At 36.7% G+C, this 18,509-nt stretch overlaps 1 protein-coding gene across 1 annotated transcript; it reads right to left on the minus strand.

The window, feature by feature from the left end:
- Positions 1–14,319: 14,319 nt before the first annotated feature.
- On the minus strand, positions 14,320–17,905 carry LOC114384207. Its single transcript, XM_028343859.1, has 5 exons — positions 17,656–17,905; positions 17,450–17,545; positions 17,003–17,125; positions 16,068–16,107; positions 14,320–14,692 (listed from the first exon to the last, which is right to left on the minus strand). The coding sequence occupies exons 1-5, from the start codon at positions 17,776–17,778 to the stop codon at positions 14,619–14,621; spliced, it is 456 nt and encodes a 151-aa protein (XP_028199660.1). The 5' UTR covers positions 17,779–17,905; the 3' UTR covers positions 14,320–14,618.
- Between the last annotated feature and the right edge of the window lie 604 nt (positions 17,906–18,509).

An 18,509-nucleotide genomic window follows, 5' to 3' on the forward strand; every position in this document is an offset into this window, starting at 1 on the left:
AATTATAGATTGTCATGTGCCAATATGGCATGATATAATTGAGAGATAATTTTATATCTTAAACAAGTAGTCAATGATTTAATCTTTAGGGTCATGTGTATAGAAAAAGTCTATTAAGAAAAATTAATTTCTTAAATAAATCTCAGTACTTCGAAGGATTAATTTTTATTTCTGGTAGGAAAATACCTTGGAATCACCCAAAATTATATATTATCATTGTGATAAGATTGTTAACTTTCATATTACAATTATTGTATTTTAGGTCATATTTAATGTGGCTAATTAATTACTGTATTTTAATTTGATTGATTAATTCACAATGTAAAAATCTTTATAATAAAAATTATGAAAATTAAACTCTTTTTTTCCTAGGATAGAGATCATGGGTGTCCCCTAACTTACTGGCTCTGAGACTAATCCTACTTGCGATACGTGATCGCTATTGGCACAATAAATTTTTTACATATGATGAGAGTCAAATAGAGGTTCTCCTTTAGTTATACTTAAACTTTAACTTACGAAAAAAACTTTAAATAATTATATCAGGTCTAAATGTTTATTGGGTTTATTATCTTTCTAGTTCTTCAATTTTTTAGAATTTAAATTTTTAGTCCTCGTACTCTTTTTTATTTTCTTTTAGTCATTTTTTCAATTTTACTTTTACTCCTTAAAGCTAACTAAAAGTAAGGATAAAAAAGTACACGGACTAAAAGTAAGAAAAAAAAATTAAGGGACTAAAAATAAAAAAAATTCTGGGATTAAAAACAAAAATCTTTAAAGTTGAGGGAAAAAACATAATTTACCCATGCTTATTATATACCATTTATCTCTTTTGCTTTTCATTATACCTTTTGGAGCGAAAAGACATTGAGTTCTTTTCCACAAGAAACAATATGACATATTTATATTTCTGCATGAATGATATTTCTGGGTGGGTCCAAACTCTAAACATTAGTATATAATAACGGGAGTTGCTAGGTGCACCCAGCAATATTGCTGGTGCACCCAGCAATTTATTGAAAGTACCATTTTGCCCTTTAAAATAAAATTATAAAAAACGCAAATGTAATTTCCGGAAGACTTTTTTTCGAACAGATTCTTCTTCTCTCCCGGAACACAGATTCTTCTTCTCTCCCGGAACACAGCTTCTTCTTCTCTCCCGGAACAGCTTCTTCTTCTCCCGGAACCTGCTTCTTCTTCTCTTCTCCGTGAAGCTTCTTCTCCGCGAGGCGCGCCAAGGCTTTCTTCTTCTTCTCCGCGAACAGGTTAGTTCCCCTTCCCCTTACCCTTAGCTTGTAATGTGCATCACTGTTAGCATAGCAATGGAACCTTAGCATAACAATGGAACCTTAGCATAGCAATGGAACCTTAGGGTAGAAGACGAGAGGGGAGAAGACGAGAGTACGCCGGAAAAAATGGCGGAAAAGGCTGACGGAGAAGTCTCCCGGAAGACCCGTTAGGGGTTCTTCCGGAAGTTCCGGAAGAACATTTTCCGGAAAGTTTCCGGAAGAAGTGTTCTTCCGGAAGTAACCAAACGTCTTCCGGAAGAACACTTCTTCCGGAAGACTTCCGGAAAACCTCTTCCGGGAACTTTCCGGAAGAAGTGGTTCATCCGGAAGAATTCCGGAAGACGCGCACTTCCGGAAGAACTTTCAAAGTTCCGGAAGACCTTTCCGGAAGAACCCCTTCTTCCGGAATGTTTCCGGAAGAACCACTTCTTCCGGAAGTGGTTTTTTTGTTTTTTTTTTGTGTTTTTTTTTTAAAATTTTTTTTAAACAGAAATTGTTTTGTTTTTTTTTAAATGAATTATTTTATTTATTTTGGTTATTTTGTTTTTTAGATTTTATGAAAAATGAAGTTTGGGTTTTTGATGTCATATTTTTTTTTATAATTTAAATTGTGTATTTTTACTAAATATTAATTTGTAAATTAATTTTTTTTTATAAAAGTAGTTGTGTTTGTTTTTGTTTATTGTTTTTTTTTAAATTAGTGTTTTTTCTTTAAAAATGAAGTTGTCTATTTTTATAATTAAAGTTGTGTGTTTTGGAAGTTTTATAAAAATACTAATTTTTTATAATTAATTAGTTTATTTTATTATAAATGAAGTATTTTATTTACTAAAAAAATTGTGGATGTTTACTAAATAATTTTTTTTTACATTAGTTGTTTAATTTTTTTAAAAAATTAAGTTGTGGATGTTTAGTAATGAATTATTTTTATATTAGTTGTGTTTTGTTTTTATAAATGAAGTTGTTTATTTTTTTTAAAAAAAAATTAACTTGTTGATGTTTACTAAGTAATTTAGTTGTGTTTTTTTTTAGAAATGAAGTTTCGTATTTTTTTTTTAAATTAAGAGTTGGATGTTTACTAATTAATTTTTTTTACATTAGTTGTGTTTTTTTTTTATAAATGAAGTTGTTTAATTTTTTTAAAAAATTAAGTTGTGGATGTTTAGTAATGAATTATTTTTATATTAGTTGTGTTTTTTTTTTATAAATGAAGTTGTTTAATTTTTTTAAAAAAAATTAAGTTGTGCATGTTTATTAATAATTTTATTTTACATTAGTTGTTTTTTTTTTATATAAATGAAGTTGTTTAATTTTTTTTTTAAAATTAGGTCGTGTATGTGTGAAAATAATTTGATTTAAGTTAGTCTTATTTGTTTATAAATAAAGTTGATTTTTTATAAAGAAAATTGTGTATATTTTGACCGAAAAAAATACGTGTTCCACATGATTTACAGATCATGGCCAGAACACGAGGTTTAGGTCGTGCCATAGGTAGAGTTGTAGGCAGAGATAGAGCTGCTGACGAGGATGCTGGCGATGTTCCCGAGAGGCGTAGGCCTACTGCCTCAGCCCGTAGGCTACGCGTTCATCAGATGACTACGGAGGGACGTGATATGGCTGAGGACGTCGCTGACATGACTGATGATGTCCCTGAGCAGCCTACGGAGGCACCTGAGATGCATGCGGACGCACAGGGTGCTGATAGTGGTGAGGGGTCAGATGGTGATGATGCTGCAGAGGGATTCCCTGGTGGTCCACGTGACCCGTCAGTGCTCACATCATTTGCCGAGCATGTTGCACATGCCGTGTGGAGTGGACAGGTATTTTAATTTGTTAATTATTTGTCATTGTTTATTTATTTGTTTATGATTAATTTTTTTTAATAATTGTATAATTTGTACTTCAAATCAGGAACGTCCTGATTTGAAGTTAGTGTCACATGGGAGGAAGCTGACACTGATTGGGAGGCCAGTGCCTGAGATTGAAGGCCTGGTGGCTGCCACAGGATTAAGTCCACTGATAGATTGTTCAGTTATTACTGGCGATCCTGGACTTATATCCGCATTTGTGGAGAGGTGGCACAGTGAGACTAGCACCTTCCACCTTCCAGTAGGAGAGCTGACGATCACATTGGATGATGTGTCGTCCATTCTACATTTGCCCATCACTGGCGCCTTGCACAGTTTCCACGCTCTTTCTACGGAGGAGGCCAGATTCTTGCTCACGGAGTTACTGGAAGTGTCTGCGGAGGAGGCCAGAGCCGAGACAGCACTCACACGTGGAGCATATGTACGATTAGGATGGGTTCGTGACATTTATGAGACCAGATGTCAGGCCCGGCGGTGGATTGTCGCAGCTCGCGCTTATTTGCTGCACCTTGTCGGTTGCACTCTTTTTGCTAATAAGAGTGCAACATACGTGCATGTGGTCCACCTTGACGCTTTCCGGGACCTCGCTCATAGTGGTGGTTACGCTTGGGGGGTTGCCGCGCTGGTTCATATGTACGACCAGTTAGATGAGGCTTGTAGGACCACCACCCGACAGCTTGCGGGGTACTTGACGCTATTTCAGGTAAATTTTGTGTTTATTAATATGTTAGGTTCGATTATGATTTAAACATGTTTTTATGTTATGTTAACCTCAATTATTGTGTAGTGCTGGATCTATGAGCACTTCCCTAGTGTGCATCAGTGCGTGACTGACGATACATACCAGGAGACGTCCCCACGTGCTTCCCGGTGGTTGACGTCGAAGGCGCACATGAAGGGCATCACAGGAGCACCCTACAGGGCACGTTGTGATGGTTTGACCGTCACAGATGTGTCCTGGTTGCCGTACACGGAGCATCGGGGTGTTAGGGCGTTTCAGGAGATTTCATCGTTCCAGGGTCAGCTCAGATGGGGTCCTATGATCGTCGCAGTTCGACCGGAGAGGGTGGTACGCCAGTTCGGTTACATCCAGAGCATCCCTCCGCCGCCTGTTAGTGCACGATTGTCACAGGATCAGATAGATGACAGGTGGATGGAGTTTGCGGATCACTTACTACCTGCGGGTCAGCCTTGTTTAGTGCCTGGGCAGGTATCTGCGGATTACATTGAGTGGTTTTTCCGCATATCTCACCCTTTCATGACACCGACCCAGGCAGCTGACCAGCAGAGGGATGCACCAGCTGCAGACCCTGAGGACTACATACAGCCGCCCAGCCCCCAGGTTCCAGTGGCATTTGACCCCCCTCCATATGTGGTAAGATTATTTGCGCGTTTAATGTTTTATGAGTTGTTGTTTATTTTGAATTTCATAATAAATGTTTTTACTGACTTTGACAGGATGATTATGAGGGATATGAGGCGATTGCACAGAGGTTGGAGCGTGTGCTCAACCTTAGGATAGTCACTGCAGGCACAGAGTTATATGACATTATGCAGGACTGCCTGACGATTGCGAGAGGGGGACCCAGTGCTGATGGGACGGTCAGGGCTCGTCAGAGACGTCGCACGGACCATTGATCATTGTATTTATTTTGTTGTGTTGTAGTTGACATGAATATTTGTAATTATTACAGTTTTTGTTTAATATAGTTGACGTGTTTTGCACAGTTTATTATTTTATAATATAGTTTGTTATTCCGATTGTTTGTGGTCCTTAAGCGAAGTTTATTATTTTGTTTAATATAGTTGACGTGTTTTGCACAGTTTATTATTTTTTTACGTGGGTGTGCCAGTGCCCTGAGACAACGGAGGGCGGCCATTTCTCATGTTTGGACATCAAAGAATCCAAAAAAAATAGTCCCGTTCCATGGTTCCGTCAACTAACACGTCAAAACAAAGCCTCAAGATCCAAAAAAATACAAAATGAACCCTTTTTCCATGTTCAAGTACCCATGTTTGGGATTTTTTTGCGTGGGTGTGCCAGTGCCCTGAGACAACGGAGGGCGGCCATTTCTCATGTTTGGACGTCAAAGAATCCAAAAAAAATAGTCCCGTTCCATGGTTCCGTCAACTAACACGTCAAAACAAAGCCTCAAGAACCAAAAAAATACAAAATGAACCCTTTTTCCATGTTCAAGTACCCATGTTTGGGATTTTTTTGCGTGGGTGTGCCAGTGCCCTGAGACAACGGAGGGCGGCCATTTCTCATGTTTGGACGTCAAAGAATCCAAAAAAAATAGTCCCGTTCCATGGTTCCATCAACTAACACGTCAAAACAAAGCCTCAAGATCCAAAAAAATACAAAATGAACCCTTTTAACAATTAATTTTTTGGACCACTGAAACAACGCATTCAACTTTATTATGGGAATTAAACACGCCGTAAACATATAAAGGTTACATCAACGAAAAAACAAAAAATTAAACATGACATTCAGTTCTTTAGCGACGTCCCACTGACCTCGTCTTCAACATATTTAGTAAATACAGCTAAAATTTCTATTGGTCCATATTTTTTCCAGTAGTTAGATTGTACTAACACCTTCAGCAGTTCTTCGTTGGTGATCAGCTCATTTATTTCATATTTTATAACCGTATCTGAATACTCAAACCGAGCTGGTTGGCGGAAAAACAATCGTCTTACCGTTTGTGATTCGTGAATTCCAAGAGGGGGAATCCCTTTAGGTGCAACTTGCTTGATTAAATTCTTCAGTTCATCGATGGTACATGTTGAAGGAATTTGAAATTTCTTAGGATTTTTTCCTGTGAACGCGCAACCAACAAATTTGTTCTGCGGTGGCATGTTCCATTTGCCGTTGTAATACAGGATCGCGTCATGAATACGAGGCATAGTGCGTTCAAGTAAGTTTATTATTCCATTTGGTGTTCTTCCAACGGTGCATAATAACTCAATCGGACCAACACAAGAAAATTGATCATTACACATTAACATTGTGTTGACATCGTCATCATTTATCAATTTGATACACTCAAAGCGAATTTGGTTACCTGTATCGGTGAATGGCTTCCGGTAGTGAATTTCATCCAAAAATTGTTTGTCGGATAGCTGAAGGGTATTGTGTATTCTGGTTTTTAGGCTTGCAAAATCACACCTATTTGGTACTCGAATGGGCACCGGAGTTGAAGTTTGGAAGTAAACCCCAGTATCATTGTAAATAATCGATCCATTTGGATAAATGAAAGCCAACCTTGAGTTGACAATCGTCTGACTGCTAGTTTCTCCTAGAAATGCCATAGTTTGTGTATCAGTTGGGAGATTATTTGAAAGCAAGATAATGTGTGATTTAGTAGCCTAGTCTGCCATATATATAGATGGTTGTGACCGAGCCTTTGTTTAACTTTGTTTACAAAAAAATAGACACGCGTAAATGTGTAGTTAAGTCAGCCAATGTGTTGTCGCTAATGTGTAGTCAAGTCAACCAATGTGTTGTCGAGCGACTGCTAGTTTCAAAATGTGTACTGAAGTCAACCAATGTGTTGTCACGCTCAAACTGTAATACGCATGCATGTCATTATGTGTTGTCAATTATGACAATGATGTATGCTGCACGCGTAAATGATTTTTGTTGGACCAACAATTTCCTTGCTTAACCAAACGAGTAGTTGATAATATTAATTGGTTAGTGACGGGTTACAACGAATTATATCGCATAATGAATACAAATAAATAAACAATGAATGTTTAGTCTTCATTTAGGTTTACATAGTGTGTTTTGAATGACATCAAGCTTGTGTATTCCTGCATTCTACTAATATATGGAATTGCCCATTGCTTTGCCTGAGAATAACAATTGGTTGACCACAACAGCGCTGGGGGCGGCAACGGACAATGGTCTTTCAAATAAACCTGTTGTACATGAACAAACATTATATCATGCGCTGACCGTGCCAAACGAACCAGCGAAGTCATTGCATAATTGTTACACTAACTATGTTCAATGTACCTGAACAAAATGATTTCCAAACACGTGACCGACACATATGATGCGGTGGCCAGAACAGTCAGGTGGTGGTTGACTTCTAAGAGGGAAAAATGTCATGCTTTGTTGTTGGGACAACGATACAAGGATTACGTTATACCGTGAAGCAATCACATATCCCATGTCTGTTATATCCATCCACTTGTCCACACTAACCTGAATGAACCAAACATACACATGTAAGTAATTTAAACATTGTTATTAAAAAAATTAACCTAAAAACATACCTTTGAAAATCCATCAACAAGTAGGGACAACTTTAATTGTTCAAATCTCTCTGTGCCACCGAAGAGGTTCATGTACTCATGCGACCACCTGCCAAGTTCTTTAAGCAATTCATTACGCACTAACGGCCACGAATCTTCCCCCATACCTAATAAAGCGCCAATGGACCGATATCCACAGTTACCGTCCGCTTTCACATCCACAACGTCACGAATGAAACCTTGAAAGAATGACGCAAATTGATCCAACATCGGGATGATCCTTGTTGGCTGACGCGGTTGAGAACATGATGCACTTCGTTTCACTGGAGAGTTGCTGCTTTGAACAGAATGAAAAGCATCAACATACTCCCAGTAAGATGGATCACGCTTTGTGGATGTTTGACTTCTTTTCATCGGTTTCTTCGGTGCACCTTTAGTGTTCACCTTTGATGGAGGAGGGCACATAGAGTTATGATCAGGGTATGCGATTTCTCGAAGTTTACTCTTCAGATTTACTTTGCCAGCCACATCAAGTTCATCAAACCTTTTAGATATGACCTCTATTTCTTCCTTGATGGTGACTTCCGTCTCACATAACCCTTGGTCTGAAAAGCAAAGTCTCCTCCAAAAAAGATGGACTGACTCCAATGGGATGCTGGTAGCAGTATACCTAGAAAGCTCACATGCACAAGGAAGCCCGTGCGTGCTTCTCATCACACAACCACAAGAAGAGAGATTGTTGCCGAGATAACGTAGACGGTCAATCTCAGAAGCAATCTGATTTAAAGCATCCCTCGAAACCATCCCAAGAAGCCTCTTGTATAAGGTTTTTTTATATACATGGCCAACCACATGTGTACTGGTTTCAAAGGATGCTTTAATTTCGACGTGTTGCAGCGTGATCATGTTGTTCATGGCATCCCAAACACTACATAGGTCTCCAACGCTATTTTGTAGTACTCTTTTGAGAGCCCAATGAGCTGATTCAACCCTACATTTAAAATACACAACAAACATGAAAATATACAACAATTAAATACCATTTAATATTAATCGTTACTAACAAATAAAATCAGTTGTTAATACCTGTTTGTTGTTGTGTTCCCTAGGTGCATGACCTTATTCGTCCATGCTGTAATAAATTTTTCCTTGTGGGGGATAATCCATGTGTCGTTAACATAGTCAACGAACATCGGCCAAGGCGAACAAGCAACTTGAAACTTCTGATATGACTCATGGAACTCGTATTCGGACGGACAATCAACCAAAGTACCCCAGTTATCCATTACATAGTCCCACGCATTTTTTTCCCCGATTAAAGATTTGCACTTCGCCTTCACATTCTTATCGATATGAAACCTGCACAACAAATTAGTAGACTCGGGAAACACAGTTTTCACTGCATTCATCAGTGCTAGGTCTCTGTCAGTGACAATAACAAGAGGGAGGCGATCGTGTCTTAAAAATAGGCCTCGAAATCGTTCCAAAGCCCATATAATATTATTAACACGCTCAGCCTCCAGATATGCAAACCCAGCAGAGAATGTCATCGCCGTTGGTGTCACTCCAACAAAGTCAAGTAGTGGGAGTCTGTACCTGTTTGTTTTGTAGGTACTGTCTATAAAAAATACCAGATGACATGCATTGCATAACTTTACTGCATCTGGGTGACACCAAAACAGATCACGCACCACAACTTCATCCTTCAATCTATGCCAATGAATGTATTGATCACGTTCGAGAAGCTTCATCAGATGCTGCATTTCGGTATCAGCTCCTCTTATTGAAGAACGATATGCACTTCTTGCATTGTAAATTTGCTTTATCGTGGTGTAACTGTCGGCATTGTGTTCCTTCAACGTTAGCAAGATATTTTTCGGTTTCACCATCGACTTTGTCATATCAGCAATAATTTTCTTTTCTTCCTTAGTCAATCGCCCGGCATATGGATGTCCAACTAAGGACTTCGCCAATTCATGATTATGAATCCCACAGATCAACTTCACCATCCAACCTTCCCCTCCACGCACTGATTTCCCACGAAGCCTGAAGGGACAACCACATTTCCTACTCCCGGTGTCTTTTCTAACGAATTCTTTATTTCTACACTTGTACGTACCACTCCTTTCACACCCAATTAATACAAATGAACTTCTTCCTCTGCTACCGGTCTCTGTGTCAGATCTCATAATCACTGCAACAAATCCATTTTCATGGGCAACTGTTCGAGCCCATTGCAAAACATCATCTCGAGTAGCGAATACCTACAACGCAACCCTAACACATTAATTTTCGTACAAACCATCAATTCAACCAATGACTCAAATTATCTATGATTACCTGAGATGTATTAAAAGCATTTGAACAATCGACATGTCGTTCATTCACTCCACATTCTTCTTGATTATCATAATCATAATCCATATGAACTTCTTGTGACATCGCAAAGTCATACCTCCATTGATCTTCGTCCATCTTAAGGACATATGCATCATACACAAGTACATTCAAATTATCATATAACCACATCCAAAAATTTACTACACCTTAAATAACAAACATATTAATAGGACATATGCATCATACACGACTATATTAAAATTATCACTATATTCTAAATTTATAACTACATTATTTACTTAAACTAAACTTATCACTATAATAAACAACTAATAAAACATTTTTGTACCATTATACATATAAGTTACCTAAATCATTTAATATTATACCATTATACCTAATTAAATCAATAATCCACAACATATATAAAACAAAAATAAAAAAAAATTATAAAACAGAAATATATATATATATATATACCATTATAAAACAAAAAAATTATAATCCACAATATATATCATTATACCTAATTAAACCAATAATTCATTATTAACTAACAGAAATATATATAAAACAGAAATTAAAAAAATTATAAAACAGAAATTAAAAAAATTACTAATAATTTAACATTCCGGAAGAAGGTCTTCCGGAAGTTACGAAGCCCAATTCCGGAAGAAGGTCTTCCGGAAGTAGTTTCCGGAAGAACTTCTTCCGGAATTGGCCTTCATCACTTCCGGAAGAAGGTCTTCCGGAAGTTACGAAGCCCAATTCCGGAAGAAGTGCTTCCGGAAGAACTTCTTCCGCAATTGGCCTTCACCACTTCCGGAAGACCTTCTTCCGGAAGTGGTCATTCCGGACCTTCCTCCTTCTGTGCCTAAAATTTCTTCCGGATACACTTTTTACTGTTTTTCTTCTCTAAAAACTAACCGGAAAACGAAATAAACGCGTACCTCCGACAAAATAGGAACAACAGCCACTAATAAAACTTCAAATACGGAACACGGGACCACCAAATCTTCAAATACTTCACTTCACGGGACCACCAACAGACTGCTGAAGGGACCACCACCGAAACAACAGCAAACGGAAGAAACAAACAAAGCAAACGGAAGAAGAAACAAAGAAAGCGCAGTAAAACACAGCCTGAAGACGTTAATTTAAAGAAATTTACACAAGGGCAAAATCGTCATTACATACGCATTAAATATTATTTTATTTTTACTTATTATTATAAAATAAAAATTCTTTTTTCTTCATTTTGTTATAAAACAATAATCACGTTTAGGAATTAATTAATTTTTATGGTTTAAATTAATATTTGACATGCGCGTAAAAAACAAATTATAAATATTAGTCATAATTACGTTCACTAATTATTTAATTATTTATGCATAATAATATTAATTATTTTATTATTTAATTATTTATGCATAATAGTATTAATTATTTTATAAATTAGTTTATGCAATTAAAAGTAATAAAGGAGACAAAATAAAATATTTGTTAAAAAAAAAAACTAACTTCCGGAAGAAGCTTCTTCCGGAAGACAATGGAATTCTTCCGGAAGAAGCTTCTTCCGGAAACATTCCGGATGACGTTCTTCCGAAAATTGTCTGTGAGTACTTCCGGAAGACACAAATTAATCTTCCGGAAACTTTCCGGAAAAATTATTTCCGGAACTTTTCCGGAAGAACCTTCTTCCGGAAGAATAATTGCTGAAGGGCAGTTTCGCCACTTCACTGTTTGCTGGGTGCCCCAGCAATAATGCTGGATGCACGTAGCAACTCCCTATAATAACTTGCCTTTGGTCATGAGTATATATCTTTGTCTCACCTCTAGAGAACCAATGGGTTTTAAGTCGCCTTTTGCGCCACATGAAACCAAAAACCACTACCCGGTATTTCATTATTCAAGTGAAACATGAAACTCTCATTGTACTACTGCTCTCTATCTCTGTCAAGAAGAAGAAAATGAAGTCTTGTGGTAAGGGGTGTGTGCACATATCAAACATAATGCACAGTGTAAGGTTCATGTCACCAATATGTGTCACAGTTACTGTGCCTAATAGTGCAAGGCCATCCAATAGGATTTCTTGCATCCGGATCCATGCTTCTTTGGTGGACTCTTCCTCTGATTTTGTTAAGCGCATGGAACTGGCTTGGTCAATCTCTCAGGTCTTTTTTTCTCATTCAGCAAGTTTCGTTGAACTAAAAAGAAAATATGAACAAGTTTTTACACTTTGTTATGTGCTGATGACATAGTATTTTACATTTTATATACTTTGTATTCTCTTTTTTAGAGGAATTGATATCCTGATACACCCTTTTTGGGGAGGGGGTTGTTTGACAAAAAGAGAAAATCATAAAGTGTTTTGAAAGATTTATACACAACCAAGGGCGTCTAGCTTAGTTAGTTGAGCAGTTTGCATGAGTTGTTGTAAACTCCTGTTATCTTGTTTGATTCCAACAAATAAAAAAAGAAAGAAAGATTTATACACATACACCAATACAGGTTCTAATTCAGTTTAATATTGTTAAGTTCCTTTAATCACTACCACATGTGATGACTGTTTAGACAGTTTAACTCCTTACTGTTATGTTGAGTTCTTCTGTGAGTTTCCATTGTTTAACGTGTTGGTGCTGGCTCAATTTTCAGCTATCATATTCATAGTGGTGTCCTTGGTTGTTTTATTTTCTACCAAGAGCATGCCTGTGCTCTATAGGTTGCATCAGGTATGTCTTTGAATTTGACCAGAAAAAGGTATTATTTGATTATCATTTTACATTTTTACTGGGGACAGAGTGCAACTAAAGAAATAAGGTAAATAGAACAGATTAACTTATTCCAATAGTAATAATTTTATCTGTGATATAGTGTGTCAGAGAAAGTATTTGGGATACCTTTTGTGATATGATTTGCATCTTTAACAGAGTCCATGTAGTATCAGTATATATTAAATATTAGTAGAATTTATTTTGAATTGTTAAATATAATTTAGATGTGTGTTCAAATTTATCTCATCCATAAATTTTATATTAGAATGTGTATCATAGTATGAAAAATTCATTGTGGTAGATTGTCAAACGGGCACATAATCATTGAAGTGAAAGAAATAGATACATTGGATTATAAAATGTTTATTTTCATTTATCACAAATAAATCGAACCATATATAAGTTCATTGAAGAAGCAAAGCACAGAGATTATGAGTAGTTTGATTGCATTTTGATATTAAGATAATTGATTTCTACAATTTTCATCATGCTTACAGCAATCAATGCCAATTGCTTGTACATCTTGCAACTCTAAAGGGCATACTGAATGTAAATGGTGTGGAGGTACTGGTTTCTTCATTATTGGTGACAACATGCTTTGTGAAGTTCCATCCAGAAACACTAGTTGTGTTGTTTGCAGAGGAAAGGTACTATTTATGATGAAAAAATTTAACCTGAATCCACAAATGTTGTTACCCTACCTATTAACTTCACTATTTATTGGAGTAAACCTCAATGTTAATCCTTAAAATTATAATGATTCAGCTATTTTAATTTCTATCCTTATAAATTCTTCATTTTAGTCCTTGATTTTGCAAAAAAAAATAAAAAAATTACTCTAATTCTTTTTCGGGCAAAGCAATAGAGAAAATCAAAGTACAACAGAACTAAGTCCAGGATATAAAGGAAGGGACTAAAGTAACCGACATTTACAACTTTTAAGGACTAGAATGAGGATTTATTGCATCCTCAGCATCAGCTGAGAAGAGACTTATTGTGCCACTAATTTGTTTTCATTCAGGGATCAAGATGCTGTTCTGATTGTCAAGGAACAGGCTTTCGTGCAAAGTGGTTAAAAGAACCTCCTACTTCGAAGTAGCAAACGCACACAGCTTGAGTTGAGACACTAAAGTAGTTCCTCATATACCTTTACCTCGATAATGGCCAATTAAAGTGAAGATATATGCAGCTGTATCTCTAACAGCAGATTACTTATACAGTTCAGCTGCATGTGTTTAAACAACAATGACATTCATTTTACATGTAACTGTGCCTTTACTTAAAAAACGCACCTTGAACCAACGTTGAAACTTTTAATACTGTATATTTCCTTCCAACATGTAAATGCTTAGAAGGCAAGACTAAGGCTATGCTTGGTTTTCAGTAAGGAGACCCGAACATAGTTCAAAAAGTAAAATTGAAACAGCCTCTTATTCGATTTGAAGTTAAGTTCAATTGTAAACTGAGTTTTGTCTCAATTTGGTTTTGAAACTCAGTTTGAAATGAAAATATGGTTGTTTTTGGGTTTCATAAACTTCAATTCAAACATGTACTAAGCCAATTGGCATTTTGATATCTAGTTTGAAGGCTGTTTTTGTCACGTAATGTCACAAGATTCAGTTTTCCTGAATTACCCTCGACCATTTTACACAGGCTATGTAGTTTTGTAATGTCACAAGATTCAGGTTGTGCAAGCACCACATTGTCAAGGACCTCTATGGTTAATGAGTTAATTTTCAATACTATTCATTGTTTCTGTGAACACAATTCCATTTTTTAAAGAAGTAAAATCAATTTTGATATCTACTAGCCATTCCAACAATAGAGGCACACCAGTCAGTGAACACTATTCATTGTTTCTGTGAACACAATTCCATTTCTTTATATAAGTAAAATCAAATTTGTTTTCTACTAGCCATTCCAACAAAAGATGCACACCAGTCAGTGAACCTAGAACAGCTACATCTTAAAAGAACAATAACCAACTAGAAGCATACTACATTACAAGTCTATGTTATGTATCATTAGTGAAACCCAAGGAGCTTGGCATCTGCAACATCTACTATCCTTGAAATAGCAAATCAATTACTTTGAACTATAGCTGAGAATAGTAGTTTGTTGATATATCCAGAATCAGCATCATGTGTTTCATTCCCTGCATTCAACACATTCACTGAGAAATTTTTTTTTTTTTCCAGAATTCTAGCAGTGTACATATGGCAATTATCTAAGATCATATTATCCACTCCTGAATTCTTGCAGTGTCAAGAATGGTAATTATCTAAGATCACACATTATGATAAATCAGATTTGATAGTAGTAAATTCTTGGAAAGTCCTCCCTTCCCTACTACTTAGGTGTGGACAAAATTCTGAAACAAACCATCCCTTCATTGACATACACCTAATAAGGCATTATAAGACATCCAACCACAGCTATTGCCTGGCTATATTCGAGGCATATCACCAATGGCAGAGGCAGAATCCAACTTACTTACAAGTTACAAGGGTAGAATTACAGAAGCAATCAAGACAAAATAGTCTAAAATGAGGAAACGGGCTTACGGCAAAAGGAGATAAGAGGTACAAGGTGGGAGAGTTGGCTCTACTGAACTGTGCTTGTACAAGAAGCAATCACTATGGAAATTCAAGGACAATTGGTTCTTCCAGTATTTAGCGTTTCCTTACTAAAGGATTTTCAAAGACCAGACTTTCAACACTATCCCTACCAGAAGAGCCCCTCTTTACACAAATGATCCCACAAGTTATAACTGACCTAAGGCAGGCGCAGGAGGTTGGATGGAGCTATGCAACAATAGGAAGTGCCACTCTGGAATGCTGGATTTTCCTAACTCCTAACATCAAACTTGAGGACAAGGTGGTTTTCTTCGATCAGGGACTTAATGACTTATTGATATAAATGAAACAGCCATTCAAGGGAAATTAATGGGAGGTGCATCACTGTGGAAGACATTAAAACAGGTGTAACATAATGAGTCAGCATTATTGAGATGACAACAATAATAACTGTCTTAACATCTCAACTATGAAAATGTAAGCAGCACAGATGCTACAGATTGGAACTTTAGGCAATAAAGCAGGGTCACTCAGATGTATAAATACACCAGTAGCTGTATACCTGCATGACTTCATTGTATAGATCAGGAAAGAAATATCAGTAAATTAAGGGGTCTCTTAGTGGACTCGGAGGAAGAAATAATTTAGTGCTACTGGGATATTCAAATTCGTGAAGCAAAAAGGTGAAGACGATGATAAAAGATGTAAAGAAAAACCATCAATTGGAGTCATGCATAACAAATCCCCACTTTTAAGATAGTGGAATTGATCCAAACCACAATATATAGTCCTTTCTCAATAGTCAAAACTCTTGCATAATACATTTAATTAGATCATTGCATTGACGTCCAGTAAAGTTAGCTAATCCATGAATAATGACACGCATCATTAAATATGGTTATCAAATTTAATGTGTGGAAAATTGTTAAAATAATAAATCCTTGAAACTCTGACCTGTTTTGGATCTTACTTGTGCTGTCCATTCTTCAATTACCTGCACAATCAGTTAAAATTGTGTAAAAATCATTGCAACTACACTTAGTTTCTACTTAACTGACTAGGTAAAAAGTGTTGAGCTACAAATTTTGGGATGAAAATCACTTCACACCAGCATGGTATAACAGAAATGCAAGAAGATGGAAACCGAATGAGAATGCATTCTTTTCCACTTCAAGTCATAACTTCAGTTGAAACTTTTTGCTCCATCCTTCATCTTCTACGCTACCACATTCTACCAACTTGACCAAGAAGACCCTTGGTTAAGTAGGCAAAGCAACATGAAAGCTACCCAAGGACACCTTTGCTTGGGTAAAATTTGCATGCAAAGCCCCTAATTTAATATATATTGGTTGCTTGCTGGCAAATGGTGTAAACACTTGAAATACCACCTTGGAAAATAGTCAACCATTGAGAATAGAAAAATATACATGCATAAATTACCATCATGCTCCACTTTGATACCTTCAAAATGGAAGATACTTTTGAATTATAACATTTTATTCTCCTATGGAACCAAAACCAAGCACAAATACTTAATCCTTTGAACAACTAAAAATCCTCTTGAGAGGTTACATGAACCATCATGCACTTCTCAGCATATTTCATTATTTGTTTAAAGACACTGAAGAATTGACTTTAAAAAGAAAAAAAAATTAAAGGTAAAAGGATACACACACTCACATTTTCATTACTTTATCTGCTTACAGATACTGATGGACTAACTTAAAAAAAATCAATTAAAAAACATGCACACTAACTCACTCAGTCACTCTCTCACACACACATTTTCATCACTTCATTTATTTAAAGACATTGAAGGACTAACTTCAAAAAAAAAAATCAATTATAACAAAAAAGATACACACACACACACACACACTCACGATTACCTGTTTGAAGTTAGTGAATGCAGCATCATCTTCACCAGAGGGGGAGATGCCCAAGGACGGCTGCATACGCTGCACCAAATTTCTGTTCTCCACCAGAACTCTCTGAGCCTTATCAATCAAATCCTGCACAAGTGAACAGCTAAAATTAACTTCAAAACACAGCTCTTATTCATATCTTTATATGCACACCTTGGTACAGGTATAGTTTTAAAAAACAGTCTGCAGCCGCAATTTTGGCCAAACATCAAGGTTTTTGGAGTCACTGCAACTGTAATTACAGCTACATTTGTCCACAATTTCCCGCAACATCAAGGATCGCAATGAAACCACAATCATGACAGCAATTTAAAAACTTGGGTATCACTATTAATCAAATACACCTTGCAGCAATCCAAATCCATAGAACGCACAGCACTGCAGCATGATTAACAATTAAAAATAAACTACCTGCTTAGCAGCCAGAAGCTCATGGCACTGCCCCTTCAAGATTGATATATCTTCCTGAACCTTCTTGATTCTAGAAACCAGCTTCATAGGGTTAGCCTGCAGATTCAGTTTTAAGCATAATTGGTTTTACTAGGAAACCGAAGAAATATGAATGAAGGGACACCGAAAATGGTGAAAACAGTGATGGGGTGTTATGTTATGCTTACGTTGTCGGGGTAAACCTGCTGAAACTCCTTTTCGAGACGATGGTGAACCATAGAGAGATCGTGATTGGCCTTTGTGAAAAGGCTCAGAAGCCCATCTGTTGCTTGGTGGTATTGGTTCCCCATTTCGGCTTCACGATGCAGTGCTGAGTTGGGGATTGGGTTCAAATGTTCACAGTGCAGTTACGGTTACGTACACCTACCTTTTCAATTTCAATTTACAGGAGCCCAAACGAATTCAAATATCAAGACAAGAAAATACGAGAATAAAAAGGGGAAAAAATGATAAAAAATGATAACCTAATCTTTGTTGAGTAATTAAACATTTTGGTCTTTGACTTTTGATCCCTTCGTAAATTGGTTCCTATCTTTTTTAAATGTAAGAAATGGTCTCTATCTTTGTATAAGTTTTACTAAATAGTTTTTACCGTTAAATTTAAAAGTAATGTCGTTAGTGAGGTGCATTGTTGATCATTTTAGTGTCACATAGACTATCTAACTTGACAAATTGTTCCAAATTATGACACGTAGACTGGACTTTGATGCAAAATTTAAAAAGTTGTCAACTTAAATAGAACGCAATCCATTATTGGAATACATAGAAAAAGAGAAGAGCTTATGGTGGAAGGTTGAAGAAAGAAATGAGTGGAACTGGAACATTCTTCTACGGTTCAGTAATTCAGCCGTTGATTCAAGTTCAACAACAACGCTACCATTATCTATCACCACCAATCCCTATTCATCCCCTCTCATCACCTCCATTCACTCCAACGACGTCGTTTCTCCGCAAAATGGAACGCTTCGCTTCGAGACAGAGCATCACTAGCACAATGAAGAATTGCTTCCCGTTCCGTCAC

Source organism: Glycine soja, chromosome 14 (genome assembly GCF_004193775.1).
Source record: "Glycine soja cultivar W05 chromosome 14, ASM419377v2, whole genome shotgun sequence".
Lineage (NCBI taxonomy): Eukaryota > Viridiplantae > Streptophyta > Magnoliopsida > Fabales > Fabaceae > Glycine > Glycine soja.

Excerpts from the sequence above, each read along its gene's own strand:
- LOC114384207 (XM_028343859.1), bottom strand. The coding sequence starts at position 17,778 with ATGGGGAACCAATACCACCAAGCAACAGATGGGCTTCTGAGCCTTTTC. Across the intron at positions 17,546-17,655 it reads AGCAGGTTTACCCCGACAAC|GCTAACCCTATGAAGCTGGT; the intron begins GTAAGCATAACA and ends CTGAATCTGCAG. Across the intron at positions 17,126-17,449 it reads AGCTTCTGGCTGCTAAGCAG|GATTTGATTGATAAGGCTCA; the intron begins GTAGTTTATTTT and ends TCACTTGTGCAG.